The 25,737-nt window shown below is 30.0% G+C and overlaps 1 protein-coding gene across 1 annotated transcript; it reads left to right on the forward strand.

Moving 5' to 3' along the window:
- Window positions 1-1,708: 1,708 nt before the first annotated feature.
- Window positions 1,709-25,728, forward strand: LOC139506525 (uncharacterized). Its single transcript, XM_071295486.1, has 10 exons — window positions 1,709-1,876; window positions 4,031-4,202; window positions 15,966-16,091; window positions 16,940-17,076; window positions 17,693-17,842; window positions 21,599-21,760; window positions 22,398-22,454; window positions 23,930-24,086; window positions 24,807-24,894; window positions 25,356-25,728. The coding sequence occupies exons 4-10, from the start codon at window positions 17,008-17,010 to the stop codon at window positions 25,378-25,380; spliced, it is 708 nt and encodes a 235-aa protein (XP_071151587.1). The 5' UTR covers window positions 1,709-1,876; window positions 4,031-4,202; window positions 15,966-16,091; window positions 16,940-17,007; the 3' UTR covers window positions 25,381-25,728.
- Window positions 25,729-25,737: the final 9 nt, after the last annotated feature.

The following is a 25,737-nucleotide window of genomic DNA, read 5'->3' on the forward strand; positions in this document are numbered from 1 at the left end:
AGTATAAAAAAGTATAAATTAATGTTGATTATTTATTTTTGAACTTTGCCATATGTCAAACACACATGTTTTCTTCTGACACTGACACATGGTACCATAAAAATATTCTTAAAAAGATGTTAAAAGATTTTATGTAATGACTTTATTTGTTTAGTGATATAAATAAGAAGTTATTAATACAGTTCGATCCTATTATTGAAATTTACAACTGAGTTATTTTACATAACATTATTTCTATAATACTCAATCGAGACTCAGTTTCAGTCATTTGAAAAGTTGAAGTCAAATAAGCAATACCATGAATTTCATATTGGGAATCAGGAGCTTTTATGCTATTGGATAAATCATTTGAACACAGGAAAATTGGGAAAAATTGCTGCTTTGCATATTTCAATTATCTTACTGACATTTTTAATTATGAACACACATAGTCACAGTGATTTTCCCAGGCTGACATATGATAATTTTTACCTGTCTGGATTACAAGCTATTAGGTCTGAGAAATGGTTTCAGTGTATAGGATTTGTTGAGAAGGGCTATAGAGAGTAGAAAACTATACAAGGGAACAATAATTGACTGCCGATTGAAATGCAATGGAGGCCAAATGATTGACGATCATTTTCTTTTCAAAAGTTCCAATGATTCTAACAGTTTATTTAAAGCGAATTTCTTTGAAAGGATGGTTCAAGAGTCCACATTGCTTGAAAAAGTGCCAGGCACAGGAGTTAGGCATTGAAAATATAGTAAATTCTGAATTGACAAAGAATTTGAAAGTTTGTACCATACATCTATCTTCAATTGTGTTATAAACAGGTATATATATATATATATATAACATTTATTAAAATTAAAAGTTATAGTGTTGACCTAAGCTTACTTGCATATTTATACCTTATATTTTATAATGCTAAAAATAAGAAATAAAATGTTACTTATCCAAAAGTTTCATTTTCTTTCTATATTTGAATACGTTTTCTTAGGTGTTTAAAGGATTTCCAACAGGAATTACCTTTAGTCCACATACACCCTTGAAATAATAATTGATTTTTCATTTCATGCTCGATGTTTGAAAAAATATTTAACTCTTTAGTTTCATTAAGTAATATTTTTTACAGCATGTTAGAATTTTGCTTCTTTGTGCTAGTCCTTTCAAACCCAGGCTATTATTAAAAAAAATCCTCGAGAATCTGTATTTATAAGGCTGTTGGAATTTTAAATATAGTAAAATTTAACAGTTTTTTTTCAAATCATTAAATAAGTGGTGTGATATAAAAATTGAAAGAAAAATCCAGTACATCAGTAATTTGGATTTGAACTACAGCAAAAAAAAGTTGAACTTAAATTAAAAGCATTCTTTCAACAATTACAACTCTTCATTTCCTACTGAACTTTTTTTTTTCATTCCCATTGGATTAAAATTATGAAAGACTTCCATTCACAAGAAAAAAATCAGAATTAAAGAAGAAAATATGAAGCTGTATTTATAATGCCAAACTCCAATTTCTTTGACTTTTTGATCATTTTAGATTTTGCTATGCCATTGTCAGTTTGTTGTCAACTTATGAGTTAGATTATCACTTTGGTGTCCTTTGCCTCTTTTTTTCAGGCATATTTCAAGTTTGTCCACTGCCATTTTCAATCTTATGTGTTAAAAAAACTATGAAAAAGTCAGTCAAACTATGAATAATATTGGTCAATCTGGTTTTTTATCATCTGTTTTCAGTTAGAAAGATATACAGATGCAGCATGTGCAGCATATACCTATTTCCTGAGGAACCCAGGAGATGAAGATACAGTAGCAAATATCCATTCATACAGACAAGACTTCAAAGTTAAAGATGAGGACTTTAAGGATTTGGAGAAAAAACCTTATCAGGTATGGAATAAAAGTGACCTCAGGGACCTTAAAAAAGATTTTTTACATCTAAAAGATCATAAACAATTTCTTAGTAATTATGTTTACTATTTAAATCATTTTCGGTAGTTTATTTTCTTTGTAAACAATAGTCCAAATCTCAGAAAAAAAATTCTAAGGCCAAAAAATATAATATGTGTGTTTCTTATTACATCTTTGAAAAAATAGGGTAGGTAGGATTTTTTTTTATTTGACCATTTGTTTTACATTAAGTCTTTGGGAGGGACATTCTGACTTCAACAGTGCTTATGGAAAAAAATAACAAAAAAAACTTAAGGGTAGGCTATGTTTTTATGCCCCACCTACGATAGTAGAGGGGCATTATGTTTTCTGGTCTGTGCGTCCGTCCGTCCTTCTGTCCATCTGTTCGTTCGTTCGTTCAGGTTGAAGTTTTTGGTCAAGGTAGTTTTTGATGAAGTTGAAGTCCAATCAACTTCAAACTTAGTACACATGCTCCTTATGATATGATCTTTCTAATTTAATTGCCAAATTAGACTTTTGACCCCAATTTCACGGTCCACTGAACATAGAAAATGATAGTGCGAGTGGGGCATCTGTGTACTGGGGACACATTCTTGTTTAGTTTAAAAGAAAGGGAGGGTAGAGTAATAGGAAACACATATCTTTTTTTTGTGCATATCAAAATATGAAGTGAAATAAAAAAAAAAAAGTCCTTTTTAGATTTTTTTTCTGGACTCTTATGTTTTCTGTTTGATTAAAAGTTTATGCTGAATTAAAACATCTATTTGTATGTATAAATAAGGCTGCATATCTTTTGGGACATCAAACCAGGAAAGTGGAATGCTACATGTATGTTTTAATACTGGTATTCCTCATGTCATGATGCACTTTTCCCCATTAAATCACAATTGCATATTACTACGTACATGATATGCTAATGGAAAACATTTTCTATTCAGCATTTAAGAAAAAAGATAAAAATCAGCTGTTTTGCATGTAAGCACATGGAGCAGTCAATTACAAGACTGCAACCATTATAAGAAAGAGAAATTAAGTCTCCTGTATAATTTTAATGGTTGTGGGGGACAAGTTTACCAGATTTTCTCTTTCAGTTGTTCATGTAACATAATCAAATTATCTGGTCCATCTAAATTTGTCAAAAGGATAAAATAAATTTACATTTAAAACACATGTAAAGGAATAAAGATTATAGATTTTATAATCAAAACTCAGTATATTATATTCATATTAGCACCACATAAGTATGGTCATGTTCAGTCTCCAACCTGATAAATTCAGTGTCATCTACAGTATGTTAAATAAGTCATAGAGAAGATACATTAAATATGTAAAGATGAGAAGATACATTAAATATGTAAAGATGCAGAGGAATAAAGTTTTTTACCCATTCGTCAGTGAACTGGTTTTTTTTCATGCTTATTAAAAAACTTTTAATCAGATTGCCACCTTGTTAGTATATTTGATCACATAAGATATTTTTAGGACACTATATATATATATATATATATATATATATATATGTCTAAGGTCAAGGTCATGGGGTTATAATAAAACTAATTTATGCTGGAAAGTGGTTTCCTGATTCTGAATCAAATTCTGTATATGATTACATCTTTACATGTTCATGTGGTTACATACAATAAGAGGATTGAGACATATTGATTTGATTTTGTGGTCACTAAATTTGAGGTCAAGGTCATACTTACTAAGAATAGACCAAGACAAATTTCTGTAAAAGAGTTTCTGGATTATAGCTCCAATATCCTTATATGGAAATCAGAATCATATATATGGTCACACTTAAGAATATTGGTGTTCATTATAGTTCATTATGTCAAGTTAATAGGAATATATTGTGAAATAGAAGAGTAGGGAGATCCCTATTTGGTTTTAATCTATACATCCAATGTCAAGGTCGCAGTTACTATTAAATGAATTTTGATAGAAGGCTTAGGTTTAATAATATTCCAAAGTTATACCCCTTTGTTATATGAATTTACTTTTCAATTCCTTTTGAAAATTGAAATAAATACTTACTGCTTGAAAGCCTTGTTTCATTTTTTTTTGTTTTTTAACTTATAACAAGACAAATCTCTTATAACATGTATAAGATAAGTGGTAAATTTATTGTAGGATTACAGAATAAAAGGAGAGAATGCCTATGACCAGGATGATTGGACTAATGCAATAGAATTGATTGAGCTAGCTATTACAGAATACTACAAAGAAGAAGAGAGGTGCCGAGTAGAATGTGAAGGACACTTTGACCACCAGTCATTCCCAGACTTTATCCAGGCTATAGCTGGTAAGTTAAAATTTTGGAGGTTGTGAGTTCCAACCCCTCTCATACTGGTGCACTTAACTCCAATCTTAATCGATTAGGATTGTCAGTTTTCCAATCCAAGATCGTATTTTTCCTCCACTAATTAAAAGCTGACAGCCACAAAATAGCTCATAAAAACACATTAAAAAAAAAGAATTAAAAAAAAATTTGAACAATAAGATTCAAGACTACCAAAGCTGAATTTTCAACTGTTTGATGTCTAAACAATATTGTTTACTTATATAATCACTGCATTTCTACAAAGTTTATAGGACATACTTCATGTTCATCAGATGGAGGATAATCGTTATATCTAAGCTTCTAGTTAACTTAGTTTGTTAGTCTGTCTATCTTCATTTGATTTTTTTTTGTTACAGTATATTGTTCTTGCATATATTCATCTTGTGACTTTCTAAAATAATTCCAAATGCTTTCAATTATCCTGCATCCAAACTTTTTCCATACCAAACATAGACAATCTTTAATTTTTCAAACAAACTTCAATCAAGCGTTATTGAAAATAAAAAATATGAGAAAATACCTCATAATAGATGAAAAGAGTTTAATGTCAAATTGTGTTTGTCTTTTTAATCAAAAGCAATTTTTTGTCCTAGAAAAAAAAATCTTCTTTTTGTCTGCATTAAAAAATTCAGACTAACAAATTTCTTCCATTTATAAAAATATTTTATAGTTTCTATGATTTTATTAAAGGCAATTGTCTAGATTCTAAAAAACCCAACTGTTATTTTTTTATAATTTAATTTTGGATGTAACGTGTCTTCTGATTGGATTAACGTTGTTATGGTTATCTGCTCATAGACATAATTTTGTCATGTGACCATCAACGTTTTTTCATGGTTTATTTTGGTTTAAAATGGATTTTAGAATTAAATTATAAGAAATGACTGTAATATGTTTTCTGTCTATTCGAAATAACATAAAAAATGTGGTGCACACTTTAAAATAACCCGCTACGCCAGTTATTCAGTGTTCATCACATTTTTGATGTTATTTTTTCATAGACAGAAAAAATATTACAGTCATTCTTTAAAAAAATACAATTGCTATATTTAAGTATATAGGTTAAAAAGAAATCAAGGACAAGTGCCTTTGAAATTCAGTTGAAAGTAATATTTGAAGAAAAATGTCTATGATCTTTTATTGTTTGAATTAATGTCTTTGTTGACAGCTTTCTGAAGGCTTTTGATTGTACATCTATGAAGATTTGACTTTTTTCTTTCTTCAAAAATTTGAAGAAACATGTCCGTTAAATGTGAATTCCATGAGATATAATAGTATTAAATCTGCTGTATGTCAAGGATCAAATTGTTTTTGTGAGAAATAAAACACGAGTTTATAAGAACTGCCTTTAAATCAAATCAATACTTAAAGAATTGATAAAATTTCAAAACGATCTAAAGATGTATATTGTTTTAAATAAAAATAAATGTTTTCCCACTAGTCTGTGAAGATGGACTAAATTTATGGCTTTGATAAAAATCAATTAAAAAAGAATTTATAAACTGCCTTTTGTTGTTACAAAAAATACAAGGCTACAGTGACTGCAGTATAGATTCAATCATTGAATCTTAGCAACAAACAGATTTCTTTATAAAATTAAGATAATCCAAGTTGTACATTTTGTAATAGAGAAATTAAAGTCATAGAACATTTATTTTGGGATTGTGAACATACACAAATATTATTAGAACAGATTGAAGATTGGTCTCTCACTTATTGAATTAATTTTAGTGTAATTTTTACAAAAGATTTTTTTTTTTCTTTGTTTAGTAAAATTGCAAAAATGTTAAACACTATTTTCTGCATTACTTTTTGTAATGCAGAAAATACTGTTTTAAATATCATAAAACAATATATTTATAATACCGCATTAAAAAACAAAGAACTATCAATATTATTTACTCAGTCAAAAGGAAGATGAAATATTTGTATGCAATTGAATATCAGTTTCACTGAGAATACATCTTTTTTATAAATTATTTAGTTACAGTATATATTTCTCTCTCTTTCTCTGATGTTAAGACTGTCTAACTCTTTATGAATTTTTTTAAGGAACTATTGGCCTTTACTTATAATTATTAAAAGTCCATTTGACTTCTATATATTTGCAGAAAAAAATCTTAAAAATTCATTTTTTAAAATTGATATTTTTTTCTTGATGTATGTTAATATATGATATTGACTATTAATTTCATAATTTTTGGTTAATAATTAAAAAAAGTTTCCCCTTAGGTCTCTATGTTAATTTTATTTGTATGAAGTGTTAGACGTCAAATGGACAATAATATCCAAAATCTGTGTTGTGGATTACGTGATATTATTGAGTAAGGTACTGAAGCTGCATAACATGATTTGTCAGTACAGGGGTTCTTGGTTTTTGATCCTGTTGATTGGATCATTTAACTTGCAACAGTTTGTAGAATTAATGGACTTCAAATTTTATGACGTATTTTATCAAATCTTGAACTTCTTAAAAGTGCCTATATGTCTTATAATAAGACTGGTAAAAACATGACCTACAAAAACCCTCTCATTAACTTAAATTCAGAATTTAAAATGGGGATATTCTGGTATTTCAAGATCTGATTAAGTTGAAACGCTCTAGAAATAAAGAATTAAGGGAATTTACTCCATAATTTTAACCAAAAGTTATGGAGAGATTTCTCAAATTATCAAACAGGATTAAGGTAACTTCAAAATAGAATTGTTCGGTCAACTTGTCTTTAATTGGTTTTTCAAAGGTTATTGATTTGGGGATGTACAGTGTCTGTGCATTTACTCAAACTGTTCATACGAATCTTTTAAAATTTTAAGGTGTTTTTACAGTTACTGATGACAAAATGGAGGTCTATATTGATGATTGTCACTTATACTGTTCAGGATTTATGGTCCTTGTGGTATTGCAAAATGCGAGGACACAGAAAAATCTGGTTTGCTGTCACTCTGGCAGCCTCTTGTTTCTGACAAGTTTTGAAATTCTTTAAATAGCATTATTCTTACAAAAACTTGCACTTAAATTGTAATTATGGATTCATTATTATTTGTTTGATACCAACTTTTTGCAGATTTCATAGGTATAGGTTAACCAAATTTAAATGGTCAACAAAGTATGAGTTTTCTATTGGCTTGAAGGCAGACATTGGCAAAACCATGCTATCAAATAAACAATTTAATATTTTTCTCAGCTCATGGAAATTGTTATCGGTATAGATCTACAAAAATAAGTATAATTTACATTGTCTTATCGGGCCTTTTATAGCTGACTATGCAGTATGGGCTTTGCTCATTGTTGAAGGCTATACAGCGACCTATAGTTGTTAATGTCTGTGTCATTTTGGTCTTTTGAGGATAGTTGTCTCATCGGCAATCATACCACATCTTCTTTTTTATATTCTCAAGAAAATAAATAAATCCCCAGTAAATGCTAAACAACAAAACAAATAATACAGACCACCTGTAACTTTGTTAGTATTAGGTTTGTATTTAAGGTAATTACATGAATTAGATGTGTCCATTTTAAAGGCTTATTACAGCTTATGTTGTACTGTTTAATTTATTTGGAATTACTAAGTACAATTTGCTATGGATTGATTACCCCTTCTTTGATTTTATCTCCATTTGCAGTTCTCATTTCATTTTGATAAGTGCAATTGTATTGTGCAGATTTTCATTAATCTGTTTTATACTGCAATCAGCTATTTTACTATACAGATAAAGCTATACGTATAAACGTTAGCTTTATACGTCAATGACCTCAACTAACCTATAAGCCCCGCCTACTTACCAGAACTACTGTATTTCATCAACAACGTCACGTCACAACCATGACAACGTGTAGCAACTTTATGAATTTAAACTTGTTATGTCTTCAAATTGGTAATTTATATACCATGTTAATTAAATGTTGTTAATTAAGTTCATTTTCCCTTTCTAATTCCTTAAAATGTCAATGTCTTACCGCCGGGACTACGCTCATAGGGAAATACCCCAAAAATGGTACCCCATGAGGGAAATTCCAAACACTTTTTTTTAACAACAATTTGTTACATATTTTTTTATTTTTTATTTTCTATCGATTTCAGTATAAAGACAATATACGTATACTGTCTTTAAATATGAAATTTATTTGTATTCGGCACGAAACGGGAAAATGCTTAGTACAACCTCGCATTTCCCCTGTTTCTAATTAGCCTCATACAAATAAATTTCATATTTCAATACACTATACGTATATTGTCTAATTGTATTGCCAGATTTTTTAAACATATCTTTTGAATGAAGGAATGCTAAGCATAACTGTTATTGAGAAAAGTGATGCATAATACATATAAAATAAGCTGACCACAGGATAATTTCAATATTTAAGGAAAGTCTTAAATTTGTTCTGTCTATGAAGAAATAGTATTAATAATGTGGTGCACACTGAATAACCGGAGAAACAGATTATTTAAAATTATGCACCACATTTTTGAGGTTATTTTCAAAAGAATTTTTTTTTACAGTCAGTTGGTATTTTCTTACTGCATTGAAGACCTATTGGTGACCTTCTGCTGTTGTCTGTTCTATGGTCGGGTTGTTGTCTCTTTGACACCTTCCACATTTCCATTTTCAATTTTATTCTTTATAATTTAATTATTAATTCCATTTATGAGGAGTAAATTATGGAAAAACTGTGGATGACGTCACGATCCCATGACAAAAGTATGTATGTGAGCTGATGGACACAAAATCTTTCAGCCAATCACAAGATTTGTTATATCAAAAATTAAATTATTGCATTGATATTAGAGACAAATACACAATGAACATTTCAATATACATTATAACTTGTTAGTAAGGAATGACATAAGACTATTCATTAATGACTGTGCAATGTGATAAAGCATACTACAAACCTAGAAGATTTTAATTCCACTTATTTACTATTATTGAAAGTGTTCCAAAATATTTCTGTACCGGTGCATATTGGTAATGTTAGGTCAATTATAATGTGAGAAGTAGTAATGTTTTAGTTGCTATGAAATAAGTTTTGATTATATGGAAGACAACTCTGTCATTATAACTCTTAGTTGTTGCTGGCTTGAAATAAGGTTACGACATTTGGTATTTAGAGCTTGTTCACTTAGATTCTTTGATTATCATTGTTCAGGAATTTGACTATTTATGTTTGGGTGTACAATTTTAAAAGAAATACCCAGAATGCATAATGTTCTGAAATTGTAAATTTTATAGTTACGCCTTTAATGTTAAAGAATGTAATAATGTAAACAAAAGGATTTCCTATGAATTCATTCATAGTTGAAACATGTGGTGAACTATTTACTTGCAACATAATAAACATGAACAATTTTACTGATGAATGCAGTCAGTTCAACCAGACTGAAATAACAAAATGATATATACGTGTGTGTTGTAGTATTAAAGATTATATTTTGATGATATGCAATTTTTCTTAGCAAAAGTACAAAAAAAGTAAAATCTCTGACATCAATAGGACATGTAGGTGTTTCTCGTTTCAAACAAGAAAAATATTGAGAAATAGTCACTGAAATCTTTTACAAAGAGACTGATTACTTTTTATACCTCCTTTTAACTGCAGAAAAAAGTTTTAGAACATCTACAATTGTGTGCCTCACATTCCCAAAGTAGGCTATTTATCGTTGACATTCACTGGTCCCTTGTTGAGCATCTTCTAAAAGCAGTAAGAATAGTAAAACCCATCATTGGACAAGAGGTCCAAAAGAAAATATGTTAAAAAAACTTATGATGGTGGCTTTGAGGATTGTTTATGATATTATAATCAATAATTCAAAGGTGAAAATTGGGTAATTCAAAAGTCAAGGTCACAGTAGTTGTTAATTGACAGAAATTTTGAATTGTTTTCTTCAGATGATATCTTTAAACCATGTCCCAACTATTACTTTTCTTGGTTTGATACTGTCCCATTGGACTTCAAATAATCCTATTTGTGTTCATTTTCCTTAGTTCTTATTCAAGGGCACAGAAGAAATGGGCCATTTTTAGAATTATGTCTATGGCAAGCGGTTTTACTATTTATTCGAATTTCAAGATATCTCCTATAATATATAAGATATCTTATATATTATATAAGATATCTTATATAATATCTTATATAATATATAAGATATCTCCTTTAATATATAAGATATCTTATATAATTGCATTTTTATGAGATATCTCATATATTATATAAGATATCTTTAATGTTATATGAGATTTATTACATTGGTTACAACAATAGGCGTTGTCAAGACGTCGATAACGTCGGATCAAAACAAATTGTCAATGCGTAGGAAAAAGATATAGTTCCTTACATTTTCTACATTAATTTCATAAAAAAAAAAGCCATTTACCAATGTAATAAAAAGAATAACTAATCGCCGTATTTGAATATAAAAAATAAGACAACTTGTGACCGAACGCCGCTATAGATTAAACTCGTGCTGCGCACTCGTTTAATCCATGCGTTGTTGGGTCACGCGTTGTCTTATTTTTTACATTCAAATACGGCGATTAGTTATACTATAAATCTTTAATGTAATATAATATATCTCATAAAGTTTATATGATATCTTATATACTTTATAATATATCTTCTAAAGTTTATAAGATATCTTATAAAGTATATGAGATATCTTATAAATAATTTTTAACCAGATTTTTGTGACAAAAATGTCGGTTATTGATTTGGGGATGTACGGCGGGCGGGCGGTCGGGCTGTCAGGCGGGCGGGCGGCAATCAAATGTTGTCCGTGCATTAACTCATGAACCGTTCAACCAAAGCTTTTAAAATTTTAATATGTTATTACTGACTACTATTTGAAGGTCAAGTTCAATAATGGCGATTTTGACTTTTACCGTTCAGGAGTTATGGTTCTTGAAAGATTGAAAAATGGAGTTTCCAGTCGGGTCCGTGCATTTATGCATGAACTGTTCTACCAAAGCTTCCGAAATTTTAATACGCTGTTACTTATGACAAAATGGAGGTCAAGTTCAATAATGGCGATTTTGACTTTTACCGTTCAGGAGTTATGGTTCTTGAAAGATTGAAAAATGGAGTTTCCCGTCCTGTCCGTGCATTTTCTCATGAACCATTGAACCAAAGCTTTTAAATTTTGATATGTTATTACTGATGACAAAATAGAGGTCAAGTTCAATAATGACGATTTTTGACTTTTACCGTTCAGGAATTATGGTTCTTGAAAGATCGTAAAATGGCGTTTCCATTCACGTTGTTGCATTTACTCATGAACCATTCAATCTAAGCTTTTCAAATTTTAATATGTTGATACTGATGACAAAATGGAGGTCAAATTTGAAATTGATAATTTTCACTTTCACCATTCATCAGTAATGGTTCTTGTGATATTGCCAGGACACAAATAAATGTTAACAAATCCGGTTTGCTGTCGTTGTGACAGCCTCTTGTTATATAAGATATCTTATATAATTTATAAGATATCTTATATAGTTTATAAGATATCTTATATAGTTTATAAGATATCTTATATAGTTTATAAGATATCTTATATAGTTTTTAAGATATCTTATATAGTTTATAAGATATCTTATATAGTTTATAAGATATCTTATATAGTTTATAAGATATCTTATATAGTTCATGAGATATCTTATAAAGACAATTATATAAGATATCTGATAAATTATATGAGATATCTTATAAACTATATTTGATATCTTATAAACTTTAGGAGATATCTTATAAACTTTAGGAGATATCATATAAACTATAAAAGATATCTCATAAACTTTATGAGATATCTTATAAACTTTATGAGATATCTTATAAACTAAGTAAGATATCTCCTATAATATATAAGATATCACCTATAATATATTAGATATCTTATATTATTTCATTTTTGTGAGATATCTTATATATTATATGAGATATCTTATATATTATATGAGATATCTTATATAGTATATATAAGATATCTTTAATGTTATTTAAGATATCTCCCCAAATTTATAAGATATCTTATATACTTTATAAGAGATCTTCTAAAGTTTATAAGATATCTTATATAGTTTATAAGATATCTTATATAGTTTATAAGATATCTTATATAGTTCATGAGATATCTTATAAAGACAATTATATAAGATATCTGATAAATTATATGAGATATCTTATAAACTATATTTGATATCTTATAAACCTTAGGAGATATCTTATAAACTTGAGGAGATATCATATAAACTTTACGTAATGTCTTTCACGGGAAATGACTTTATGACATATTTTTACCATATAGTCGCGCAGGTATCCCTACTCTATTAAAGTTTTTTTTTGTAAGTTAATAATCTTAATAACTGTACTACTTAATTGATGGTCACCAACTCATTTGATTTTGATTTTCAAAATATTTTGTGCAGTATAAGATTAAACTTATTCACACTTTTATTCAACGTGTGTTGGAAGTGACAATGCCTACATTAAATCAGGTGGTGATGGAAGTTAAATGACAGATTCAGCTAAAAAACTGTTATGGCGTATCCCGGAACTGGTCTATTGGTAGATTGAAATTGTTAAAAAAAATACTTTGAACGTCTGTGCAGCCAAAAAGCAGATTTAAAATGAAAATTTATGTATCAAGAACATATGGATTTTTTTAAAGACAAATCTATGTATTAGAAATTATTTCGGACAAATTAAAGAAGGTATTTCAGCAATATTATGTGTTTTTTATACAAATTTTAACTTTTTTAAAAGAATTCAATCAGTAATATGTCAGATAATTGTTGAGATAAATGCATTATTTTTTCGATTTTCAGCTATATTTCAAGGAGTTAAGTATGTTAAGGTTGTATGCAAAATTTGAGCAAAATTTGTGAAATATTCCATACCGGTTTCTTTTTATGAAATTCTTGAAATTTTACACAGTCTTACAAAAGTAAATATGACAGAACACAGATAATGTTTAGCTATCAGACACCATCAACCCAATAGTTATATCGCAGTTTGGACCAATACTTCTAAATTTATAAATACAGTTTTTTTTTGTTGATTTGGCAGAAATATATACTGGACTGCTAGATGTTGGTTAATGTTTTTTTATCTGGAAAAGAAGGTTAAGATGACGTCACTAAAAAAACCTTCACCTATTTTACACATCTGTTTCCCTGACAAAACATGATCAATGTTCACACAGACTTAAACTGTCTGCCATCATATTATTCAGCATTACATGGAACACGATATTTATGCCATATACCAGCAATGTAATGCTCAGTAATTCGAAAAAAATATTCATAAATCAATTTAATCCCATAAGTTGAAGTCCTGTGCAACACCGCGATTAGAAAAAAGAACTGTTTTCAGTATGACCATAAAGAAAAAAGACAATGTTTTATGAAGATTTATGTTGATTTGAAGGGTTTGTTTCCTCTGCTTGACCATTCACTGTTGTTAAATTTTAAATCAGAAGATGCAATTACCCCTTTATGTAATTGAAAACAAACATTTATAAAAAAAAAAAAACAATTGTCACTTCCTTTCTACATCTTTAAAAGTACTGTTAAGACAAATCTATTATTAGCACAAGAACATGAGCCCTTACTTGTTTTCAGTGTTTATTCCATTCGTCCATTATTAATATTTTGTTGATTTTTTTCTTCAAGAATGACTTCAATACTTTGAGTCAATCTTTTTCTCATTATCCTTTGTATGCTAACTTTCATTTGTTTTTTGTCTGATAACACCCAGTTCAGATGAACTAAAATGATTGCATTATTTCTTATGACGCAAGAATCTTATGGTCTTATTGATAAATGACATGGATGGAAATAACAACACCCCGTCCAAGTGCAACTATTAACCCCTGGGTAAAAAAACAAAAATATATAAAAAACTATTAAAAAATTGTCAAAATGTGGTGCCAAAATGTGGAGAGAAAAAATCAGACTGTAAAAGTACCAACCAAACAAAATTAAAAACACAAGATTTGTTTAAAAAGTAATATTTGACAACGTGCAGCAAATTCAGTGTTCAATTTCTACATTATAAGTCATCAGAATTTTCCAATTTTACACCCTGTAATATAAAATGAGTACAGGAGTGCTTCATATATATGTACATTTTATACGACCTCAAAAATTAAAAAATTTTTGGTCGTATATTGGTATTACGTCGGCGTCCGCGTCAGCATCCTCCGAAGACGGATTGTTTCCGGATAATAACTTTTGAATAAGTAAAAAGAAATCAATAAAATTTTAACACAATGTTTAAAAGGTTTAGGAATAAGGGGCCCAAAGGGGCCAAAAACAGCATTTATCTAGTTTCAGGACAAAAAGTGGTGTATTAGTATTTCAATTGTTCTGAAATTGTACCACAATGTTTAAAACCATAAGTAGAAGGTTGGGATTTATTTAAAGGGGTTATTGGGCAAACAGTCTATGAATTAAGGGCCAAAAAGGGGCTAAAAACAAACATTTTTCTATTTCAAGACTATAACTTGTGTGTAACTGTATGGATCTCTATGATATTGTACCACAAGTTTCCATTTAACACAGGGAAGTCCCGGATTCCGTTTGGGGTTAATTTTCCTAAATATGTAGGTAAGTTTAGGAATTAGGGGCCAAAAAGGGGGCCCAAAATAAACATTTTTGTAGTTTTCAAACAATAACTTATGTTTAAGTGTATGAATCACTCTGAAATTTAATCACAAGTTTCCATACCATGAAGGGATGGTTAGTATTGACTTTGGGGGGTTATGGCTCAAAGTGTTTTGGAATTAGGCGCAAAAAGGGGAAAAACTAGGTATTTCTGGTCAATGGACAATTAAGACAATTTAAAAGCAGTGTAAGGGAGGTAATTCTAAAACATTTAACATACAATGTTGGGTATGTCCATATTTACCTCGCTTACATTACTTGTATATTATGTATAAAGAAATGTCAGGTTTTGGACTAATTGCAAAAAAAAGGGGGGTGGTAGTTGTTTTCAATTTTTTTTTCTTCAAATTTCTCAAATTCCAAATTTTTGAAAAGTTAAAAGAAGAAATCTTTAATGTTCAATATTGCTCAATAGCTTTGTAAGATCTTGACATTTGTTTTGTGTCAGAAACTCATATTATTTCAAAAATTCAATCGCAATCCAAATTCAGAGCTGTATCAAGCTTGAATGTTGTGTCCATACTTGCCCCAACTGTTCAGGGTTTCGACTTCTGCGGTCGTATAAAGCTGCGCCCTGCAGAGCACATGGTTGGCTGTGTCTCAGGCTGTATGAATTCTCAACAGTGTAAAATTGTGTACATCCCCTGAATACACCAAGATAACTAATAACACATGTGTAGTAGGGAAAATTGAACAATCTTATTTTCTCAGAAAATACTAGACCTACCAGAATTACTTTTGATGATAAAAATTCTTTAGTAATCCTACTAAAAAGAAAACTGTCACCTAACTTCATATTTTAAAGATTTCTTCACAGCATGACAGACATAAAATCCAACTAATGTCATGGACTTGTAAGTGAAACACTAGGTTTTCTTTTTAATTTAATTGGATTTATTCTGTCATTTATCTGATATTAACAACTTGATTTTTGATGTGCATGCATTACATGCTAATGTATTTTTTATTATTAGTTTTACCATTGAAATATATAGATATACATGCATATACATAGATTTTGAAAATTTACAACTTTATAAATGTATGTTATTTATTTTTTTACAGATCACTACATCTCTGTGTTACAGTGCCAGTTTAAATGTGAAAGGAAGTTGAGCATTCTCTATAAAGACTATTTACCAGATTTTGTTGGACAGCATTATAATTTTCTACAATTTGCATATCACCAAAGTGAGTTTGGTTACTATAGTTATAATAGATAGTTAATTTATGCTATAATTACCTTCCTATAGTATCTTAAGCTTGTACATGGGTTGGTTCTAGTCATAAGCTGCTTCAAGATTTTAACATCATTACACTAATGGAAAAAAAAAAAATTCTACATTTTGAAGAAAGATGTAGTTTTTAAAGAAAATAATTTGTTATTTCATTGCTTGTAAACCAAAGAACAATAAAAAAAACCATAGCGGAATAATTTCTTGACAATTTTTTCAGAAATTTTTTTTTTTTTGTATTAGGGAAAAGGACATATTTTACACTAAAGATACCAGGGCATTTAGTTATAACCCATGTGCTCCATTCTGAACTCCAAAAGTCAGTCAGACTTATTAGGTCAGGTCTAAATATATTTAAATCATTTTTGTAATGAATTTAGTAGTTATCAGTTTAAGTTCTACTTTCCTGTTACAAATCAACCTATTTTTGGCAGATAAGAACACTTGTTCAACTCTTAAAAATTTATAAAGGGCCGTGGCAATGCATATGATAATAAGGAGTTGTCGGATACATATCAATTAGACAACAACTAAATATAAAGAATAACCAAAATACATCTTGAGGGCAACATACAGTATTCAACAACTGTCTTTACAATATATGTGTCAGGCTCTCTCTAAGTCGTCGAAAGTATGAATTGTGACAAAAGAACAAAACCTGGGCAAGAACACAAAGTCTTTTTGAATAAAACATTGCTTTATTAAAATTTATAATAGTTCAAAGCATTCTTTTGTTATTTATATATTATAGCTTTTGATTTGAGATGTTGTTAAAAGAATATAAGAAATATCTTTCTTTTTAAGATGGCAATAATGACAAGGCTGTGGAGTGTGCAGGCACATACCTATTGTTTAATCCAAACGATGAAGAAATGTTACGTAATAAAGCATTTTATATGCAGAAACTTGGATATCATGAAGCTCATTTTGTACCTCGGCAGGTAAATAATAACTGATATGCATGTCACTTCAAGGAACAGGCATCATCTTTGAAGATACAGTTTTTATTATCATCCCCATAACAAATTATTTTTGTTTTGCCCCACTACATACTGCATTTATTATCTATGTCCTTCATTCAGAAATCAAATAAATGAATAAGCTTTTTTGCCTGCATATATTTTTGTTTTTGGTGTATTAAGATGACTAACCGATCAAGGTCGGGTTTTGTACCAGTTAGTTAATCTGGTTATGGCAGAATTACAGCTCTGACTTAAGAGACTTTGAGTTCATAAAATTTGTACATTTTTTTCCTTTTTTTCTCAAATCAAGTTTGAGATTCTTTTGGTAGATTAACTTCGGTTGAATTATGACACTTGTAATTTGAAAAGTCCAGAAATTTAGTGTAATGCTTTTAGATCTGAAGCTGATTTTTAGTCCATTACTGTATCATAAATTGAAGAGGCTTTTTTTTTTTTTTTTTTTTTAGACTGTAACACATAAAGAAATCTTTTAGACAACTTTTTCATTGATTCAGGGTTTTATTGTTTTGTCTGTTTCAAATAAACTTAATTGGTACTTAAATATAAATGACTTATCAAGTTGGATTATTTTCAGGATGCCAAAGAATATGAAAACCGTAGAAATAAAATGTTGGAGTTGTTGTACTTCATTAGAGATGAGTATAATGTAATGGAAGATAGTGAAGAAGATACCATGAAAGGGGATTACCTTAGAGAAATTGAGTCAGAATTAGAAAAGATACATGTAAGGGAGATAACTCACATTAATGTAAAAGAGTAATTAAATGACTGTAAGGTTTACAATATGTTTTTTTTAAACAATATTTAAAAAACATGGTATTTAAAAAAAAATCTATCAAATAAAAATATTGTACAAAAAAAATCAGGCAACAAATTATTGAATTGTTTTTGATATTTAGACTTCTTCTAAATGCTTATTTATTTCATGACATCTTTCTAAATGTAATGGAAAATTGTTAATGTTTGAACTATTCATTATTGTGATTTTTTAGCTCACCTGGCCCAAAGGGCCAAGTGAGCTTTTCTCATCACTTGGCGTCCGGCGTCCGGCGTCGTCGTCCGTCGTCGTTAACTTTTACAAAAATCTTCTCCTCTGAAACTACTGGGCCAAATCAAACCAAACTTGGCCACAATCATCATTGGGGTATCTAGTTTAAAAAATGTGTGGCGTGACCCGGTCAACCGACCAAGATGGCCGCCACGGCTAAAAATAGAACATAGGGGTAAAATGCAGTTTTTGGCTTATAACTCAGAAACCAAAGCATTTAGAGCAAATCTGACATGTGGTAAAAATGTTTATCAGGTCAAGATCTATCTCCCCTGAAATTTTCAGATGAATCGGTCAATCGGTTGTTGGGTTGCTGCCCCTGAATTGGTAATTTTGAGGAAATTTTGCTGTTTTTGGTTATTATCTTGAATATTATTATAGATAGAGATAAACTGTAAACAGCAATAATGTTCAGCAAAGTAAGATCTACAAATAAGTCAACATGACCAAAATGGTCAGTTGACCCGTTTAGGAGTTATTGCCCTTTATAGTCAATTTTTAACCATTTTTCGTAAATTAAAGTAATCTTTTACAAAAATCTTCTCTGAAACTACTGGGCCAAATTAATCCAAACTTGGCCACAATCATCTTTGGGGTATCTAGTTTAAAAAATGTGTGGCGTGACCTGGTCAACCAACCAAGATGGCCGCCACGGCTAAAAATAGAACAAAGGGGTAAAATGCAGTTTTTGGCTTATAACTCAAAAACCAAAGCATTTTGAGGAAATCTGACGTGTGATAAAAATGTTAATCAGGTCAAGATCTATCTGCCCTGAAATTTTCAGATGAATCGGTCAATCGGTTGTTGGGTTGCTGCCCCTGAATTGGTAATTTTGAGGAAATTTTGCTGTTTTTGGTTATTATCTTGAATATTATTATAGATAGAGATAAACTGTAAACAGCAATAATGTTCAGCAAAGTAAGATCTACAAATAAGTCAACATGACCAAAATGGTCAGTTGACCCGTTTAGGAGTTATTGCCCTTTATAGTCAAATTTAACCATTTTTCGTAAATTAAAGTAATCTTTTACAAAAATCTTCTCCTCTGAAACTACTGGGCCAAATTAATCCAAACTTGGCCACAATCATCTTTGGGGTATCTAGTTTAAAAAATGTGTGGCGTGACCTGGTCAACCAACCAAGATGGCCGCCACGGCTAAAAATAGAACATAGGGGTAAAATGCAGTTTTTGGCTTATAACTCAAAAACCAAAGCATTTAGAGCAAATCTGACATGTGGTAAAAATGTTTATCAGGTCAAGATCTATCTCCCCTGAAATTTTCAGATGAATCGGTCAATCGGTTGTTGGGTTGCTGCCCCTGAATTGGTAATTTTGAGGAAATTTTGCTGTTTTTGGTTATTATCTTGAATATTATTATAGATAGAGATAAACTGTAAACAGCAATAATGTTCAGCAAAGTAAGATCTACAAATAAGTCAACATGACCAAAATGGTCAGTTGACCCGTTTAGGAGTTATTGCCCTTTATAGTCAATTTTTAACCATTTTTCGTAAATTAAAGTAATCTTTTACAAAAATCTTCTCCTCTGAAACTACTGGGCCAAATTAATCCGAACTTAGCCACAATCATCTTTGGGGTATCTAGTTTAAAAAATGTGTGGCGTGACCTGGTCAACCAACCAAGATGGCCGCCACGGCTAAAAATAGAACAAAGGGGTAAAATGCAGTTTTTGGCTTATAAATCAAAAACCAAAGCATTTTGAGGAAATCTGACGTGTGATAAAAATGTTAATCAGGTCAAGATCTATCTGCCCTGAAATTTTCAGATGAATCGGTCAATCGGTTGTTGGGTTGCTGCCCCTGAATTGGTAATTTTGAGGAAATTTTGCTGTTTTTGGTTATTATCTTGAATATTATTATAGATAGAGATAAACTGTAAACAGCAATAATGTTCAGCAAAGTAAGATCTACAAATAAGTCAACATGACCAAAATGGTCAGTTGACCCGTTTAGGAGTTATTGCCCTTTATAGTCAAATTTAACCATTTTTCGTAAATTAAAGTAATCTTTTACAAAAATCTTCTCCTCTGAAACTACTGGGCCAAATTAATCCAAACTTGGCCACAATCATCTTTGGGGTATCTAGTTTAAAAAATGTGTGGCGTGACCTGGTCAACCAACCAAGATGGCCGCCACCGCTAAAAATAGAACATAGGGGTAAAATGCAGTTTTTGGCTTATAACTCAAAAACCAAAGCATTTTGAGGAAATCTGACATGGGGATAAAAATGTTTATCAGGTCAAGATCTATCTGCCCTGAAATTTTCAGATGAATCGGTCAATCGGTTGGGTTGCTGCCCCTGAATAGGTAATTTTGAGGAAATTTTGCTGTTTTTGGTTATTATCTTGAATATTATTATAGTTAGAGATGAATTGTAAACAGCAATAATGTTCAGCAAAGGAAGATCTACAAATAAGTCAACATGACCAAAATGGTCAGTTGACCCCTTTAGGAGTTATTGCCCTTTATAGTCAATCTTTAACCATTTTTCATAAATCTAAGTAATCTTTTACAAAATCTCCACTGAAACTACTAGGCCACAATCATCTTTGGGGTATCTAGTTTGAAAAATGTGTCCGATGACCTGGCCATTCAACCAAGATGGCCGCCACGGCTAAAAATAGAACATAGGGGTAAAATGCAGTTTTTGGCTTATAACTATGAAACCAAAGCATCTAGAGCAAATCTGACAAGAAGTTTAATTGTTAATCAAGTCAATATCTATCTGCCCTGAATTTTTCTGATGAATTGGACAATCGGTTGTTGGGTTGCTGCCCTCCAATTGGTAATTTTTAAAGAAATTTTGCCGTTTTTGGTTATCTTGAATACAATTTTGTCCCAATTTTTAACAATTTTCATTAATTTGGTAAATTTATGTAAATTTTTACCAAATATAGTTCTCTGTTACTAATGGGCAAAGTTCATTATAGATATAATTGTAAGAAGCAAAATCGTTCAGTAAAGTAAGAACTTCAAACACATCACCATCACCAAAATACAATTTTGTCATGAATCCATTTGTGTCCTTTGTTTAATATGCACATAGACCAAGGTGAGCGACACAGGCTCTTTAGAGCCTCTAGTTAAGAATTAAAAAAAAAATGAGAGTTTTTATTTTTGTTTTTCTCATCTAGTCACATCATTTGCACCAATTAAAACCACACAATAATATTTGAACTTACAGTAACTTAAATGTTAAATATTAGTGATTTAAATTTATCTAATCTGTATATATGTATAACAAAAAGAAAAAAAGGAAATATGGATAAGCAGGTCAGGCTTCTTTCACCATAGAACTGAGCGATAACAACTGTTGTTTCTGAGTTATATATATATTATCAGATATGTTTAAATTAACTGATCTTACCTATGCTCAAAACGTGACATATGGCTATTTTATTTGGTTTTTAGATGAACAGCACCAAATCTAAACCTGAAAAACTGACCAAAAAACACTACATGGCAATTTATGAAAAGATTGGAATCAAAGTAAAAGAAGAAAAAAATGACAGATTTGTTGCTGATGATTTTTACAGACAAGACCAATGTAGAGAACTTGCCAATTTTGCAAATGTAATTATCTGTTCTATGTTTTCAAGTCATAAAGGATTTTCGTGCATGGAAAAATCATAAACACTTATGCCAATTATAAGGATACCACAATTATATTTCATAATTTATTTTACTGATAAGTTTTGATTTCAAATGTTAAAACTGATCAAGATCAGTGAAGTCATAACTATTTTGTAACAAATCCTAGCCAGTATATATGGGTTTTGTGGGACCAAATTATAAGAAGAAAACAGTATTTAATTTTAATTTAGAAAGGAATTGTAAATTATAAGTAATGAATTTAACAGCTCATGACTGATTGTTTATGAGTAGTTTAAAAAAAAAAAGACTTCCTTCAGTTTTCTTATCTTAAAAAAAGGAGGAAATTTCTAAAATAACCTATTCATTTTGTGTGCCTCAAAATAATACTTAAAATTTCATTTACTTAATGAAGAAAGAAAGTGTATGGGCTATATCACACTTTATATCCACAAAGTACCAAAAATACCCGACATTACAATAGAACCTAGTAAAATTAGAACAAAGAATATAGTTTGTAGTCCCTGTAAGAAAACATTTTAATTTAATAAAACTTAAATTTGAAATTAAAGATAAAATTCTAATAATTAATTACATTCAATTTTATTTTCTATTTTAGATATTGGAACCTAATTCAAATGGAGTCAGATTTTTAAATGTAGCTGAAGGTTTACAGGTATATGTTGTCTCATGTAGCAATATCCTACCATTTCTCTAGAGATTTATTCTGAAATTTTCATTAGAAGGTTTTCCGTAATATTATATCAACTCAATAATTAAATAAAGTTCATTTAATGCCTGAACTTTTGTAGCCTTAAACCAATGCAGAGTGGCAGGCACATTGAAACACAGTTAATCACAACAATAGAACAAAAATTACTTATGGCTTTTGCTCAAAGTTTATTTAAAAAAAGATAAGGTACAACTATTTTGACCGTCAAGAGTTAATTACATTTGTTTGGATGAAATGAGTCCTTTTCTTTTGGAACTAGTTCTGATAGAACCAATTTCTGTTAATCATCTGCCTTGCTCAAATCAACCTTGAAAGGAGTAAGGTCGGTAAGGGCCATATTTGGCCCCAATTATAAAGTTCATAGTTACAAGACAATAAATATTTTAAGTTGCCTTAAAGAGATGTGAGAAAGTAAAACAGAACTATTTTTGTCAAAGTTCAATTCTAACACGATGATTTTTACGTCCCAAAACGGTCAAGTTAAGGGATTTTGGCGAAATTTGACAAAATCAGCTGGATTTCAACCACATTAAGGACCAGGAAACATAGAGGGCAGACGTTGACAAACTTAATATTCAAATAAGACATTTGAAATGTCTTCACAAACATTATTTTAAAAGATCTTTGTTGTCGACGTATGCGCTCTATGTTTCCTGTCCAATAATCTATTGAAATTTACCTATTTTCATTGATTTTTTCGTGAAAAATCAATATGAGTACAATTTGTGACGTCAAAATGAAACGCAGAAACGTAACATTTTCAACAAAATGGCTTATTTTCTATCTATCACTGTATTAGCTATAATTAATTGTGATATTGGTCAATAAAACCGAATTTGAAATTTACGCTAAAAAAGGGGGCCATTTTAGGACCTTACTGAACATACTCCTTTGCTTTAAAAAATTCAACTGGTATTAAGCAAGGCATATATTTGTGTTTTACCTATTTTTCTTCTTAACTTAAAAATAACTGCTTTTATAATCAAATTACGTTTGAGTTAAGATCCTTGATTACCTGTAAATTCCAATGATTTTTTTTATAATGAAGATAATGTCAACTTGTTAAATCTTAAAATACATAGTTTTCATCAATGTCGCACATTGGTGGAATTCCACTGTGATCCTCTTTTTGGTAGGTCAAGCTATGCAAAGCTTACCTTTCAGTTTGATTAGAAATTTACCTGTATTTATTGTTTTGACCAACTAACACATATGTTAGACATAACTCCCAATAGTTAATCACTAATAAATGACAAATACTTATAACGATGTGAAGCAAAAGTATTTTCAATTCAGATATAAACTGAATCAGAAAATAATCAAAAAAATCATCATGATCACAAATTGTCTATTGTGGTTTTGTCCCTAGATATTGCAACCTTGTTTGATTAAAATCAGAATTTCTTTTCTTTTAACAGCGAATAAAAGAAAATACAGAATTGGAAATTTCCTTGAGATTGTTTTTAAGAGCCAGTGAGCTAGCACGTCATTTCAGTGCTCACTTTTATAACAAGACAAGTTTCTTTATAAAGAATGCTGCAATAGTCTGCATAGACCCTGGAGCAGAAAATCAGTGTATGTATTATTGAAACAGAAAACAGTTTTTAAACTAGATGTTGAATTTCAAGATTAAATATGAATAGACATGTGTTATCAAATATGATTGAAGTTTTATAAAAATGGGGGCTGTTTCTTTTGTTTTTCCTGGATATTTAACAAACAAGATGAATCCTAATTTATTTGATGAATGATTTAAGGCACAATTTTTAGCCTAAGAAAATGAAACATTTCAAATCAGCTGATTTCTGTGTAAGACAATTAGAATGTACAAAAACAAACCTCAAGATCTTTCATATATTATGAACAGTTTACAATAAGAACCCAGGAATAACAGATTGAATTAAATAGCAAATACATGTGCAGTTTGATTTTTTTGGGTGAAGAAAACCTATATCAATGGAAACAATGGCTATCTTTTTCTTCACAACTATCAACATCTTTGATTATTAATCAGGGCTGTTAATAATTATAGTGTAGGGTCTTTATAGTCCTTTTGATATCAAATGTTATTGATTTTTTGGGTGTGGACATACTTATTTTGAAATATAAGGTTATTGAAGTTTCTGAGGAATCATTGGTCCAAAGACCTCCATTTATTTGTTTATGCTTTTTCAGGATTGGCTGTGTTGAACATGTTCAACAGATTAAAATTAATTTTACTGGGTTACATACACATTGATATCAAAAGTTAAAATTGTAAATGAAGACATGTATATGGTTTTAATGTTTTTTCAGATCCAGAAAATTGTATACCACAGGAAGATGGTAGTTGCTTAACAGAGGATGAAATTGATGATAAGGAACTTCTTAATGATCAATTTGTGTAAGTCGTATATTTTTTATTGTATATTTTCCATGAACATGCAGTTGCATGTGATAAATGACAGTTCCTAATTTGTAAAGTTATATGGAAATATGACCAAGGAACATTTAAAAATCATCGTCTTTTTGTCTTTTGTAAATATTTAAAAAGTACTTAATCTCCTATATCTTTCAGTTTTTATTGTTATATATAAAATTACATAGCTAGTAAACATCAATGGTTCGGGAAATTGACTTATTAAAATAGATTGTTTCTGTTCAGCTAAATTTTATATTCTAATGACCTCTAATATTTACAGTGCAAAAACTCTTAAATATTGTTAGTCATTGTAAGACAATCTTGGTAATACTTCTTAGTATAGCAGGAATATTCCACTGACCAAATGATAATTTAACAAGTTCAAATTGACTGTACTTCATAATGAAGGCTGTCTTTCATCTGTCCCTTTCATCATTTTTCAGGGGCCTTGGAGGCCAAGTGGTCTAAGAAGTTCTACTACAGTAATAACTAGCCAGTCAACACTGAGGCATTTTGTTCGAACCCTGCCTGTAAGGGTGCAATTGACTCCAATCTTTATTGACTAGGATTGTCAGTTTTCCTATCGAAGATTGATGGTTTTCTTTGGTCACCCAGACTTCTAACACCAATAAAAATTAGTCGCCATGAAATAGCCAGAAAGTGGCGCTTAGAAATTTAACACCAACAATCAATCAATCAATCATCAATTTGCAGCTGCTAATATCCTGTAGCCATGTCCAGTGAAGCAATAGTAACATTTCCAACAAGTAAATCAAAGCAAGATTTAATGTTTGGAATAGGAAATACATCTTTTATAGTCAATTT

The sequence above is a fragment of the Mytilus edulis genome, unplaced genomic scaffold (assembly GCF_963676685.1).
Source record: "Mytilus edulis unplaced genomic scaffold, xbMytEdul2.2 SCAFFOLD_1336, whole genome shotgun sequence".
NCBI lineage: Eukaryota > Metazoa > Mollusca > Bivalvia > Mytilida > Mytilidae > Mytilus > Mytilus edulis.

Excerpts from the sequence above, each read along its gene's own strand:
- LOC139506525 (XM_071295486.1), top strand. The coding sequence starts at position 17,008 with ATGTTACGTAATAAAGCATTTTATATGCAGAAACTTGGATATCATGAA. Across the intron at positions 21,761-22,397 it reads AACTTGCCAATTTTGCAAAT|ATATTGGAACCTAATTCAAA; the intron begins GTAATTATCTGT and ends TTTCTATTTTAG. Across the intron at positions 24,895-25,355 it reads CTTCTTAATGATCAATTTGT|GGGCCTTGGAGGCCAAGTGG; the intron begins GTAAGTCGTATA and ends ATCATTTTTCAG.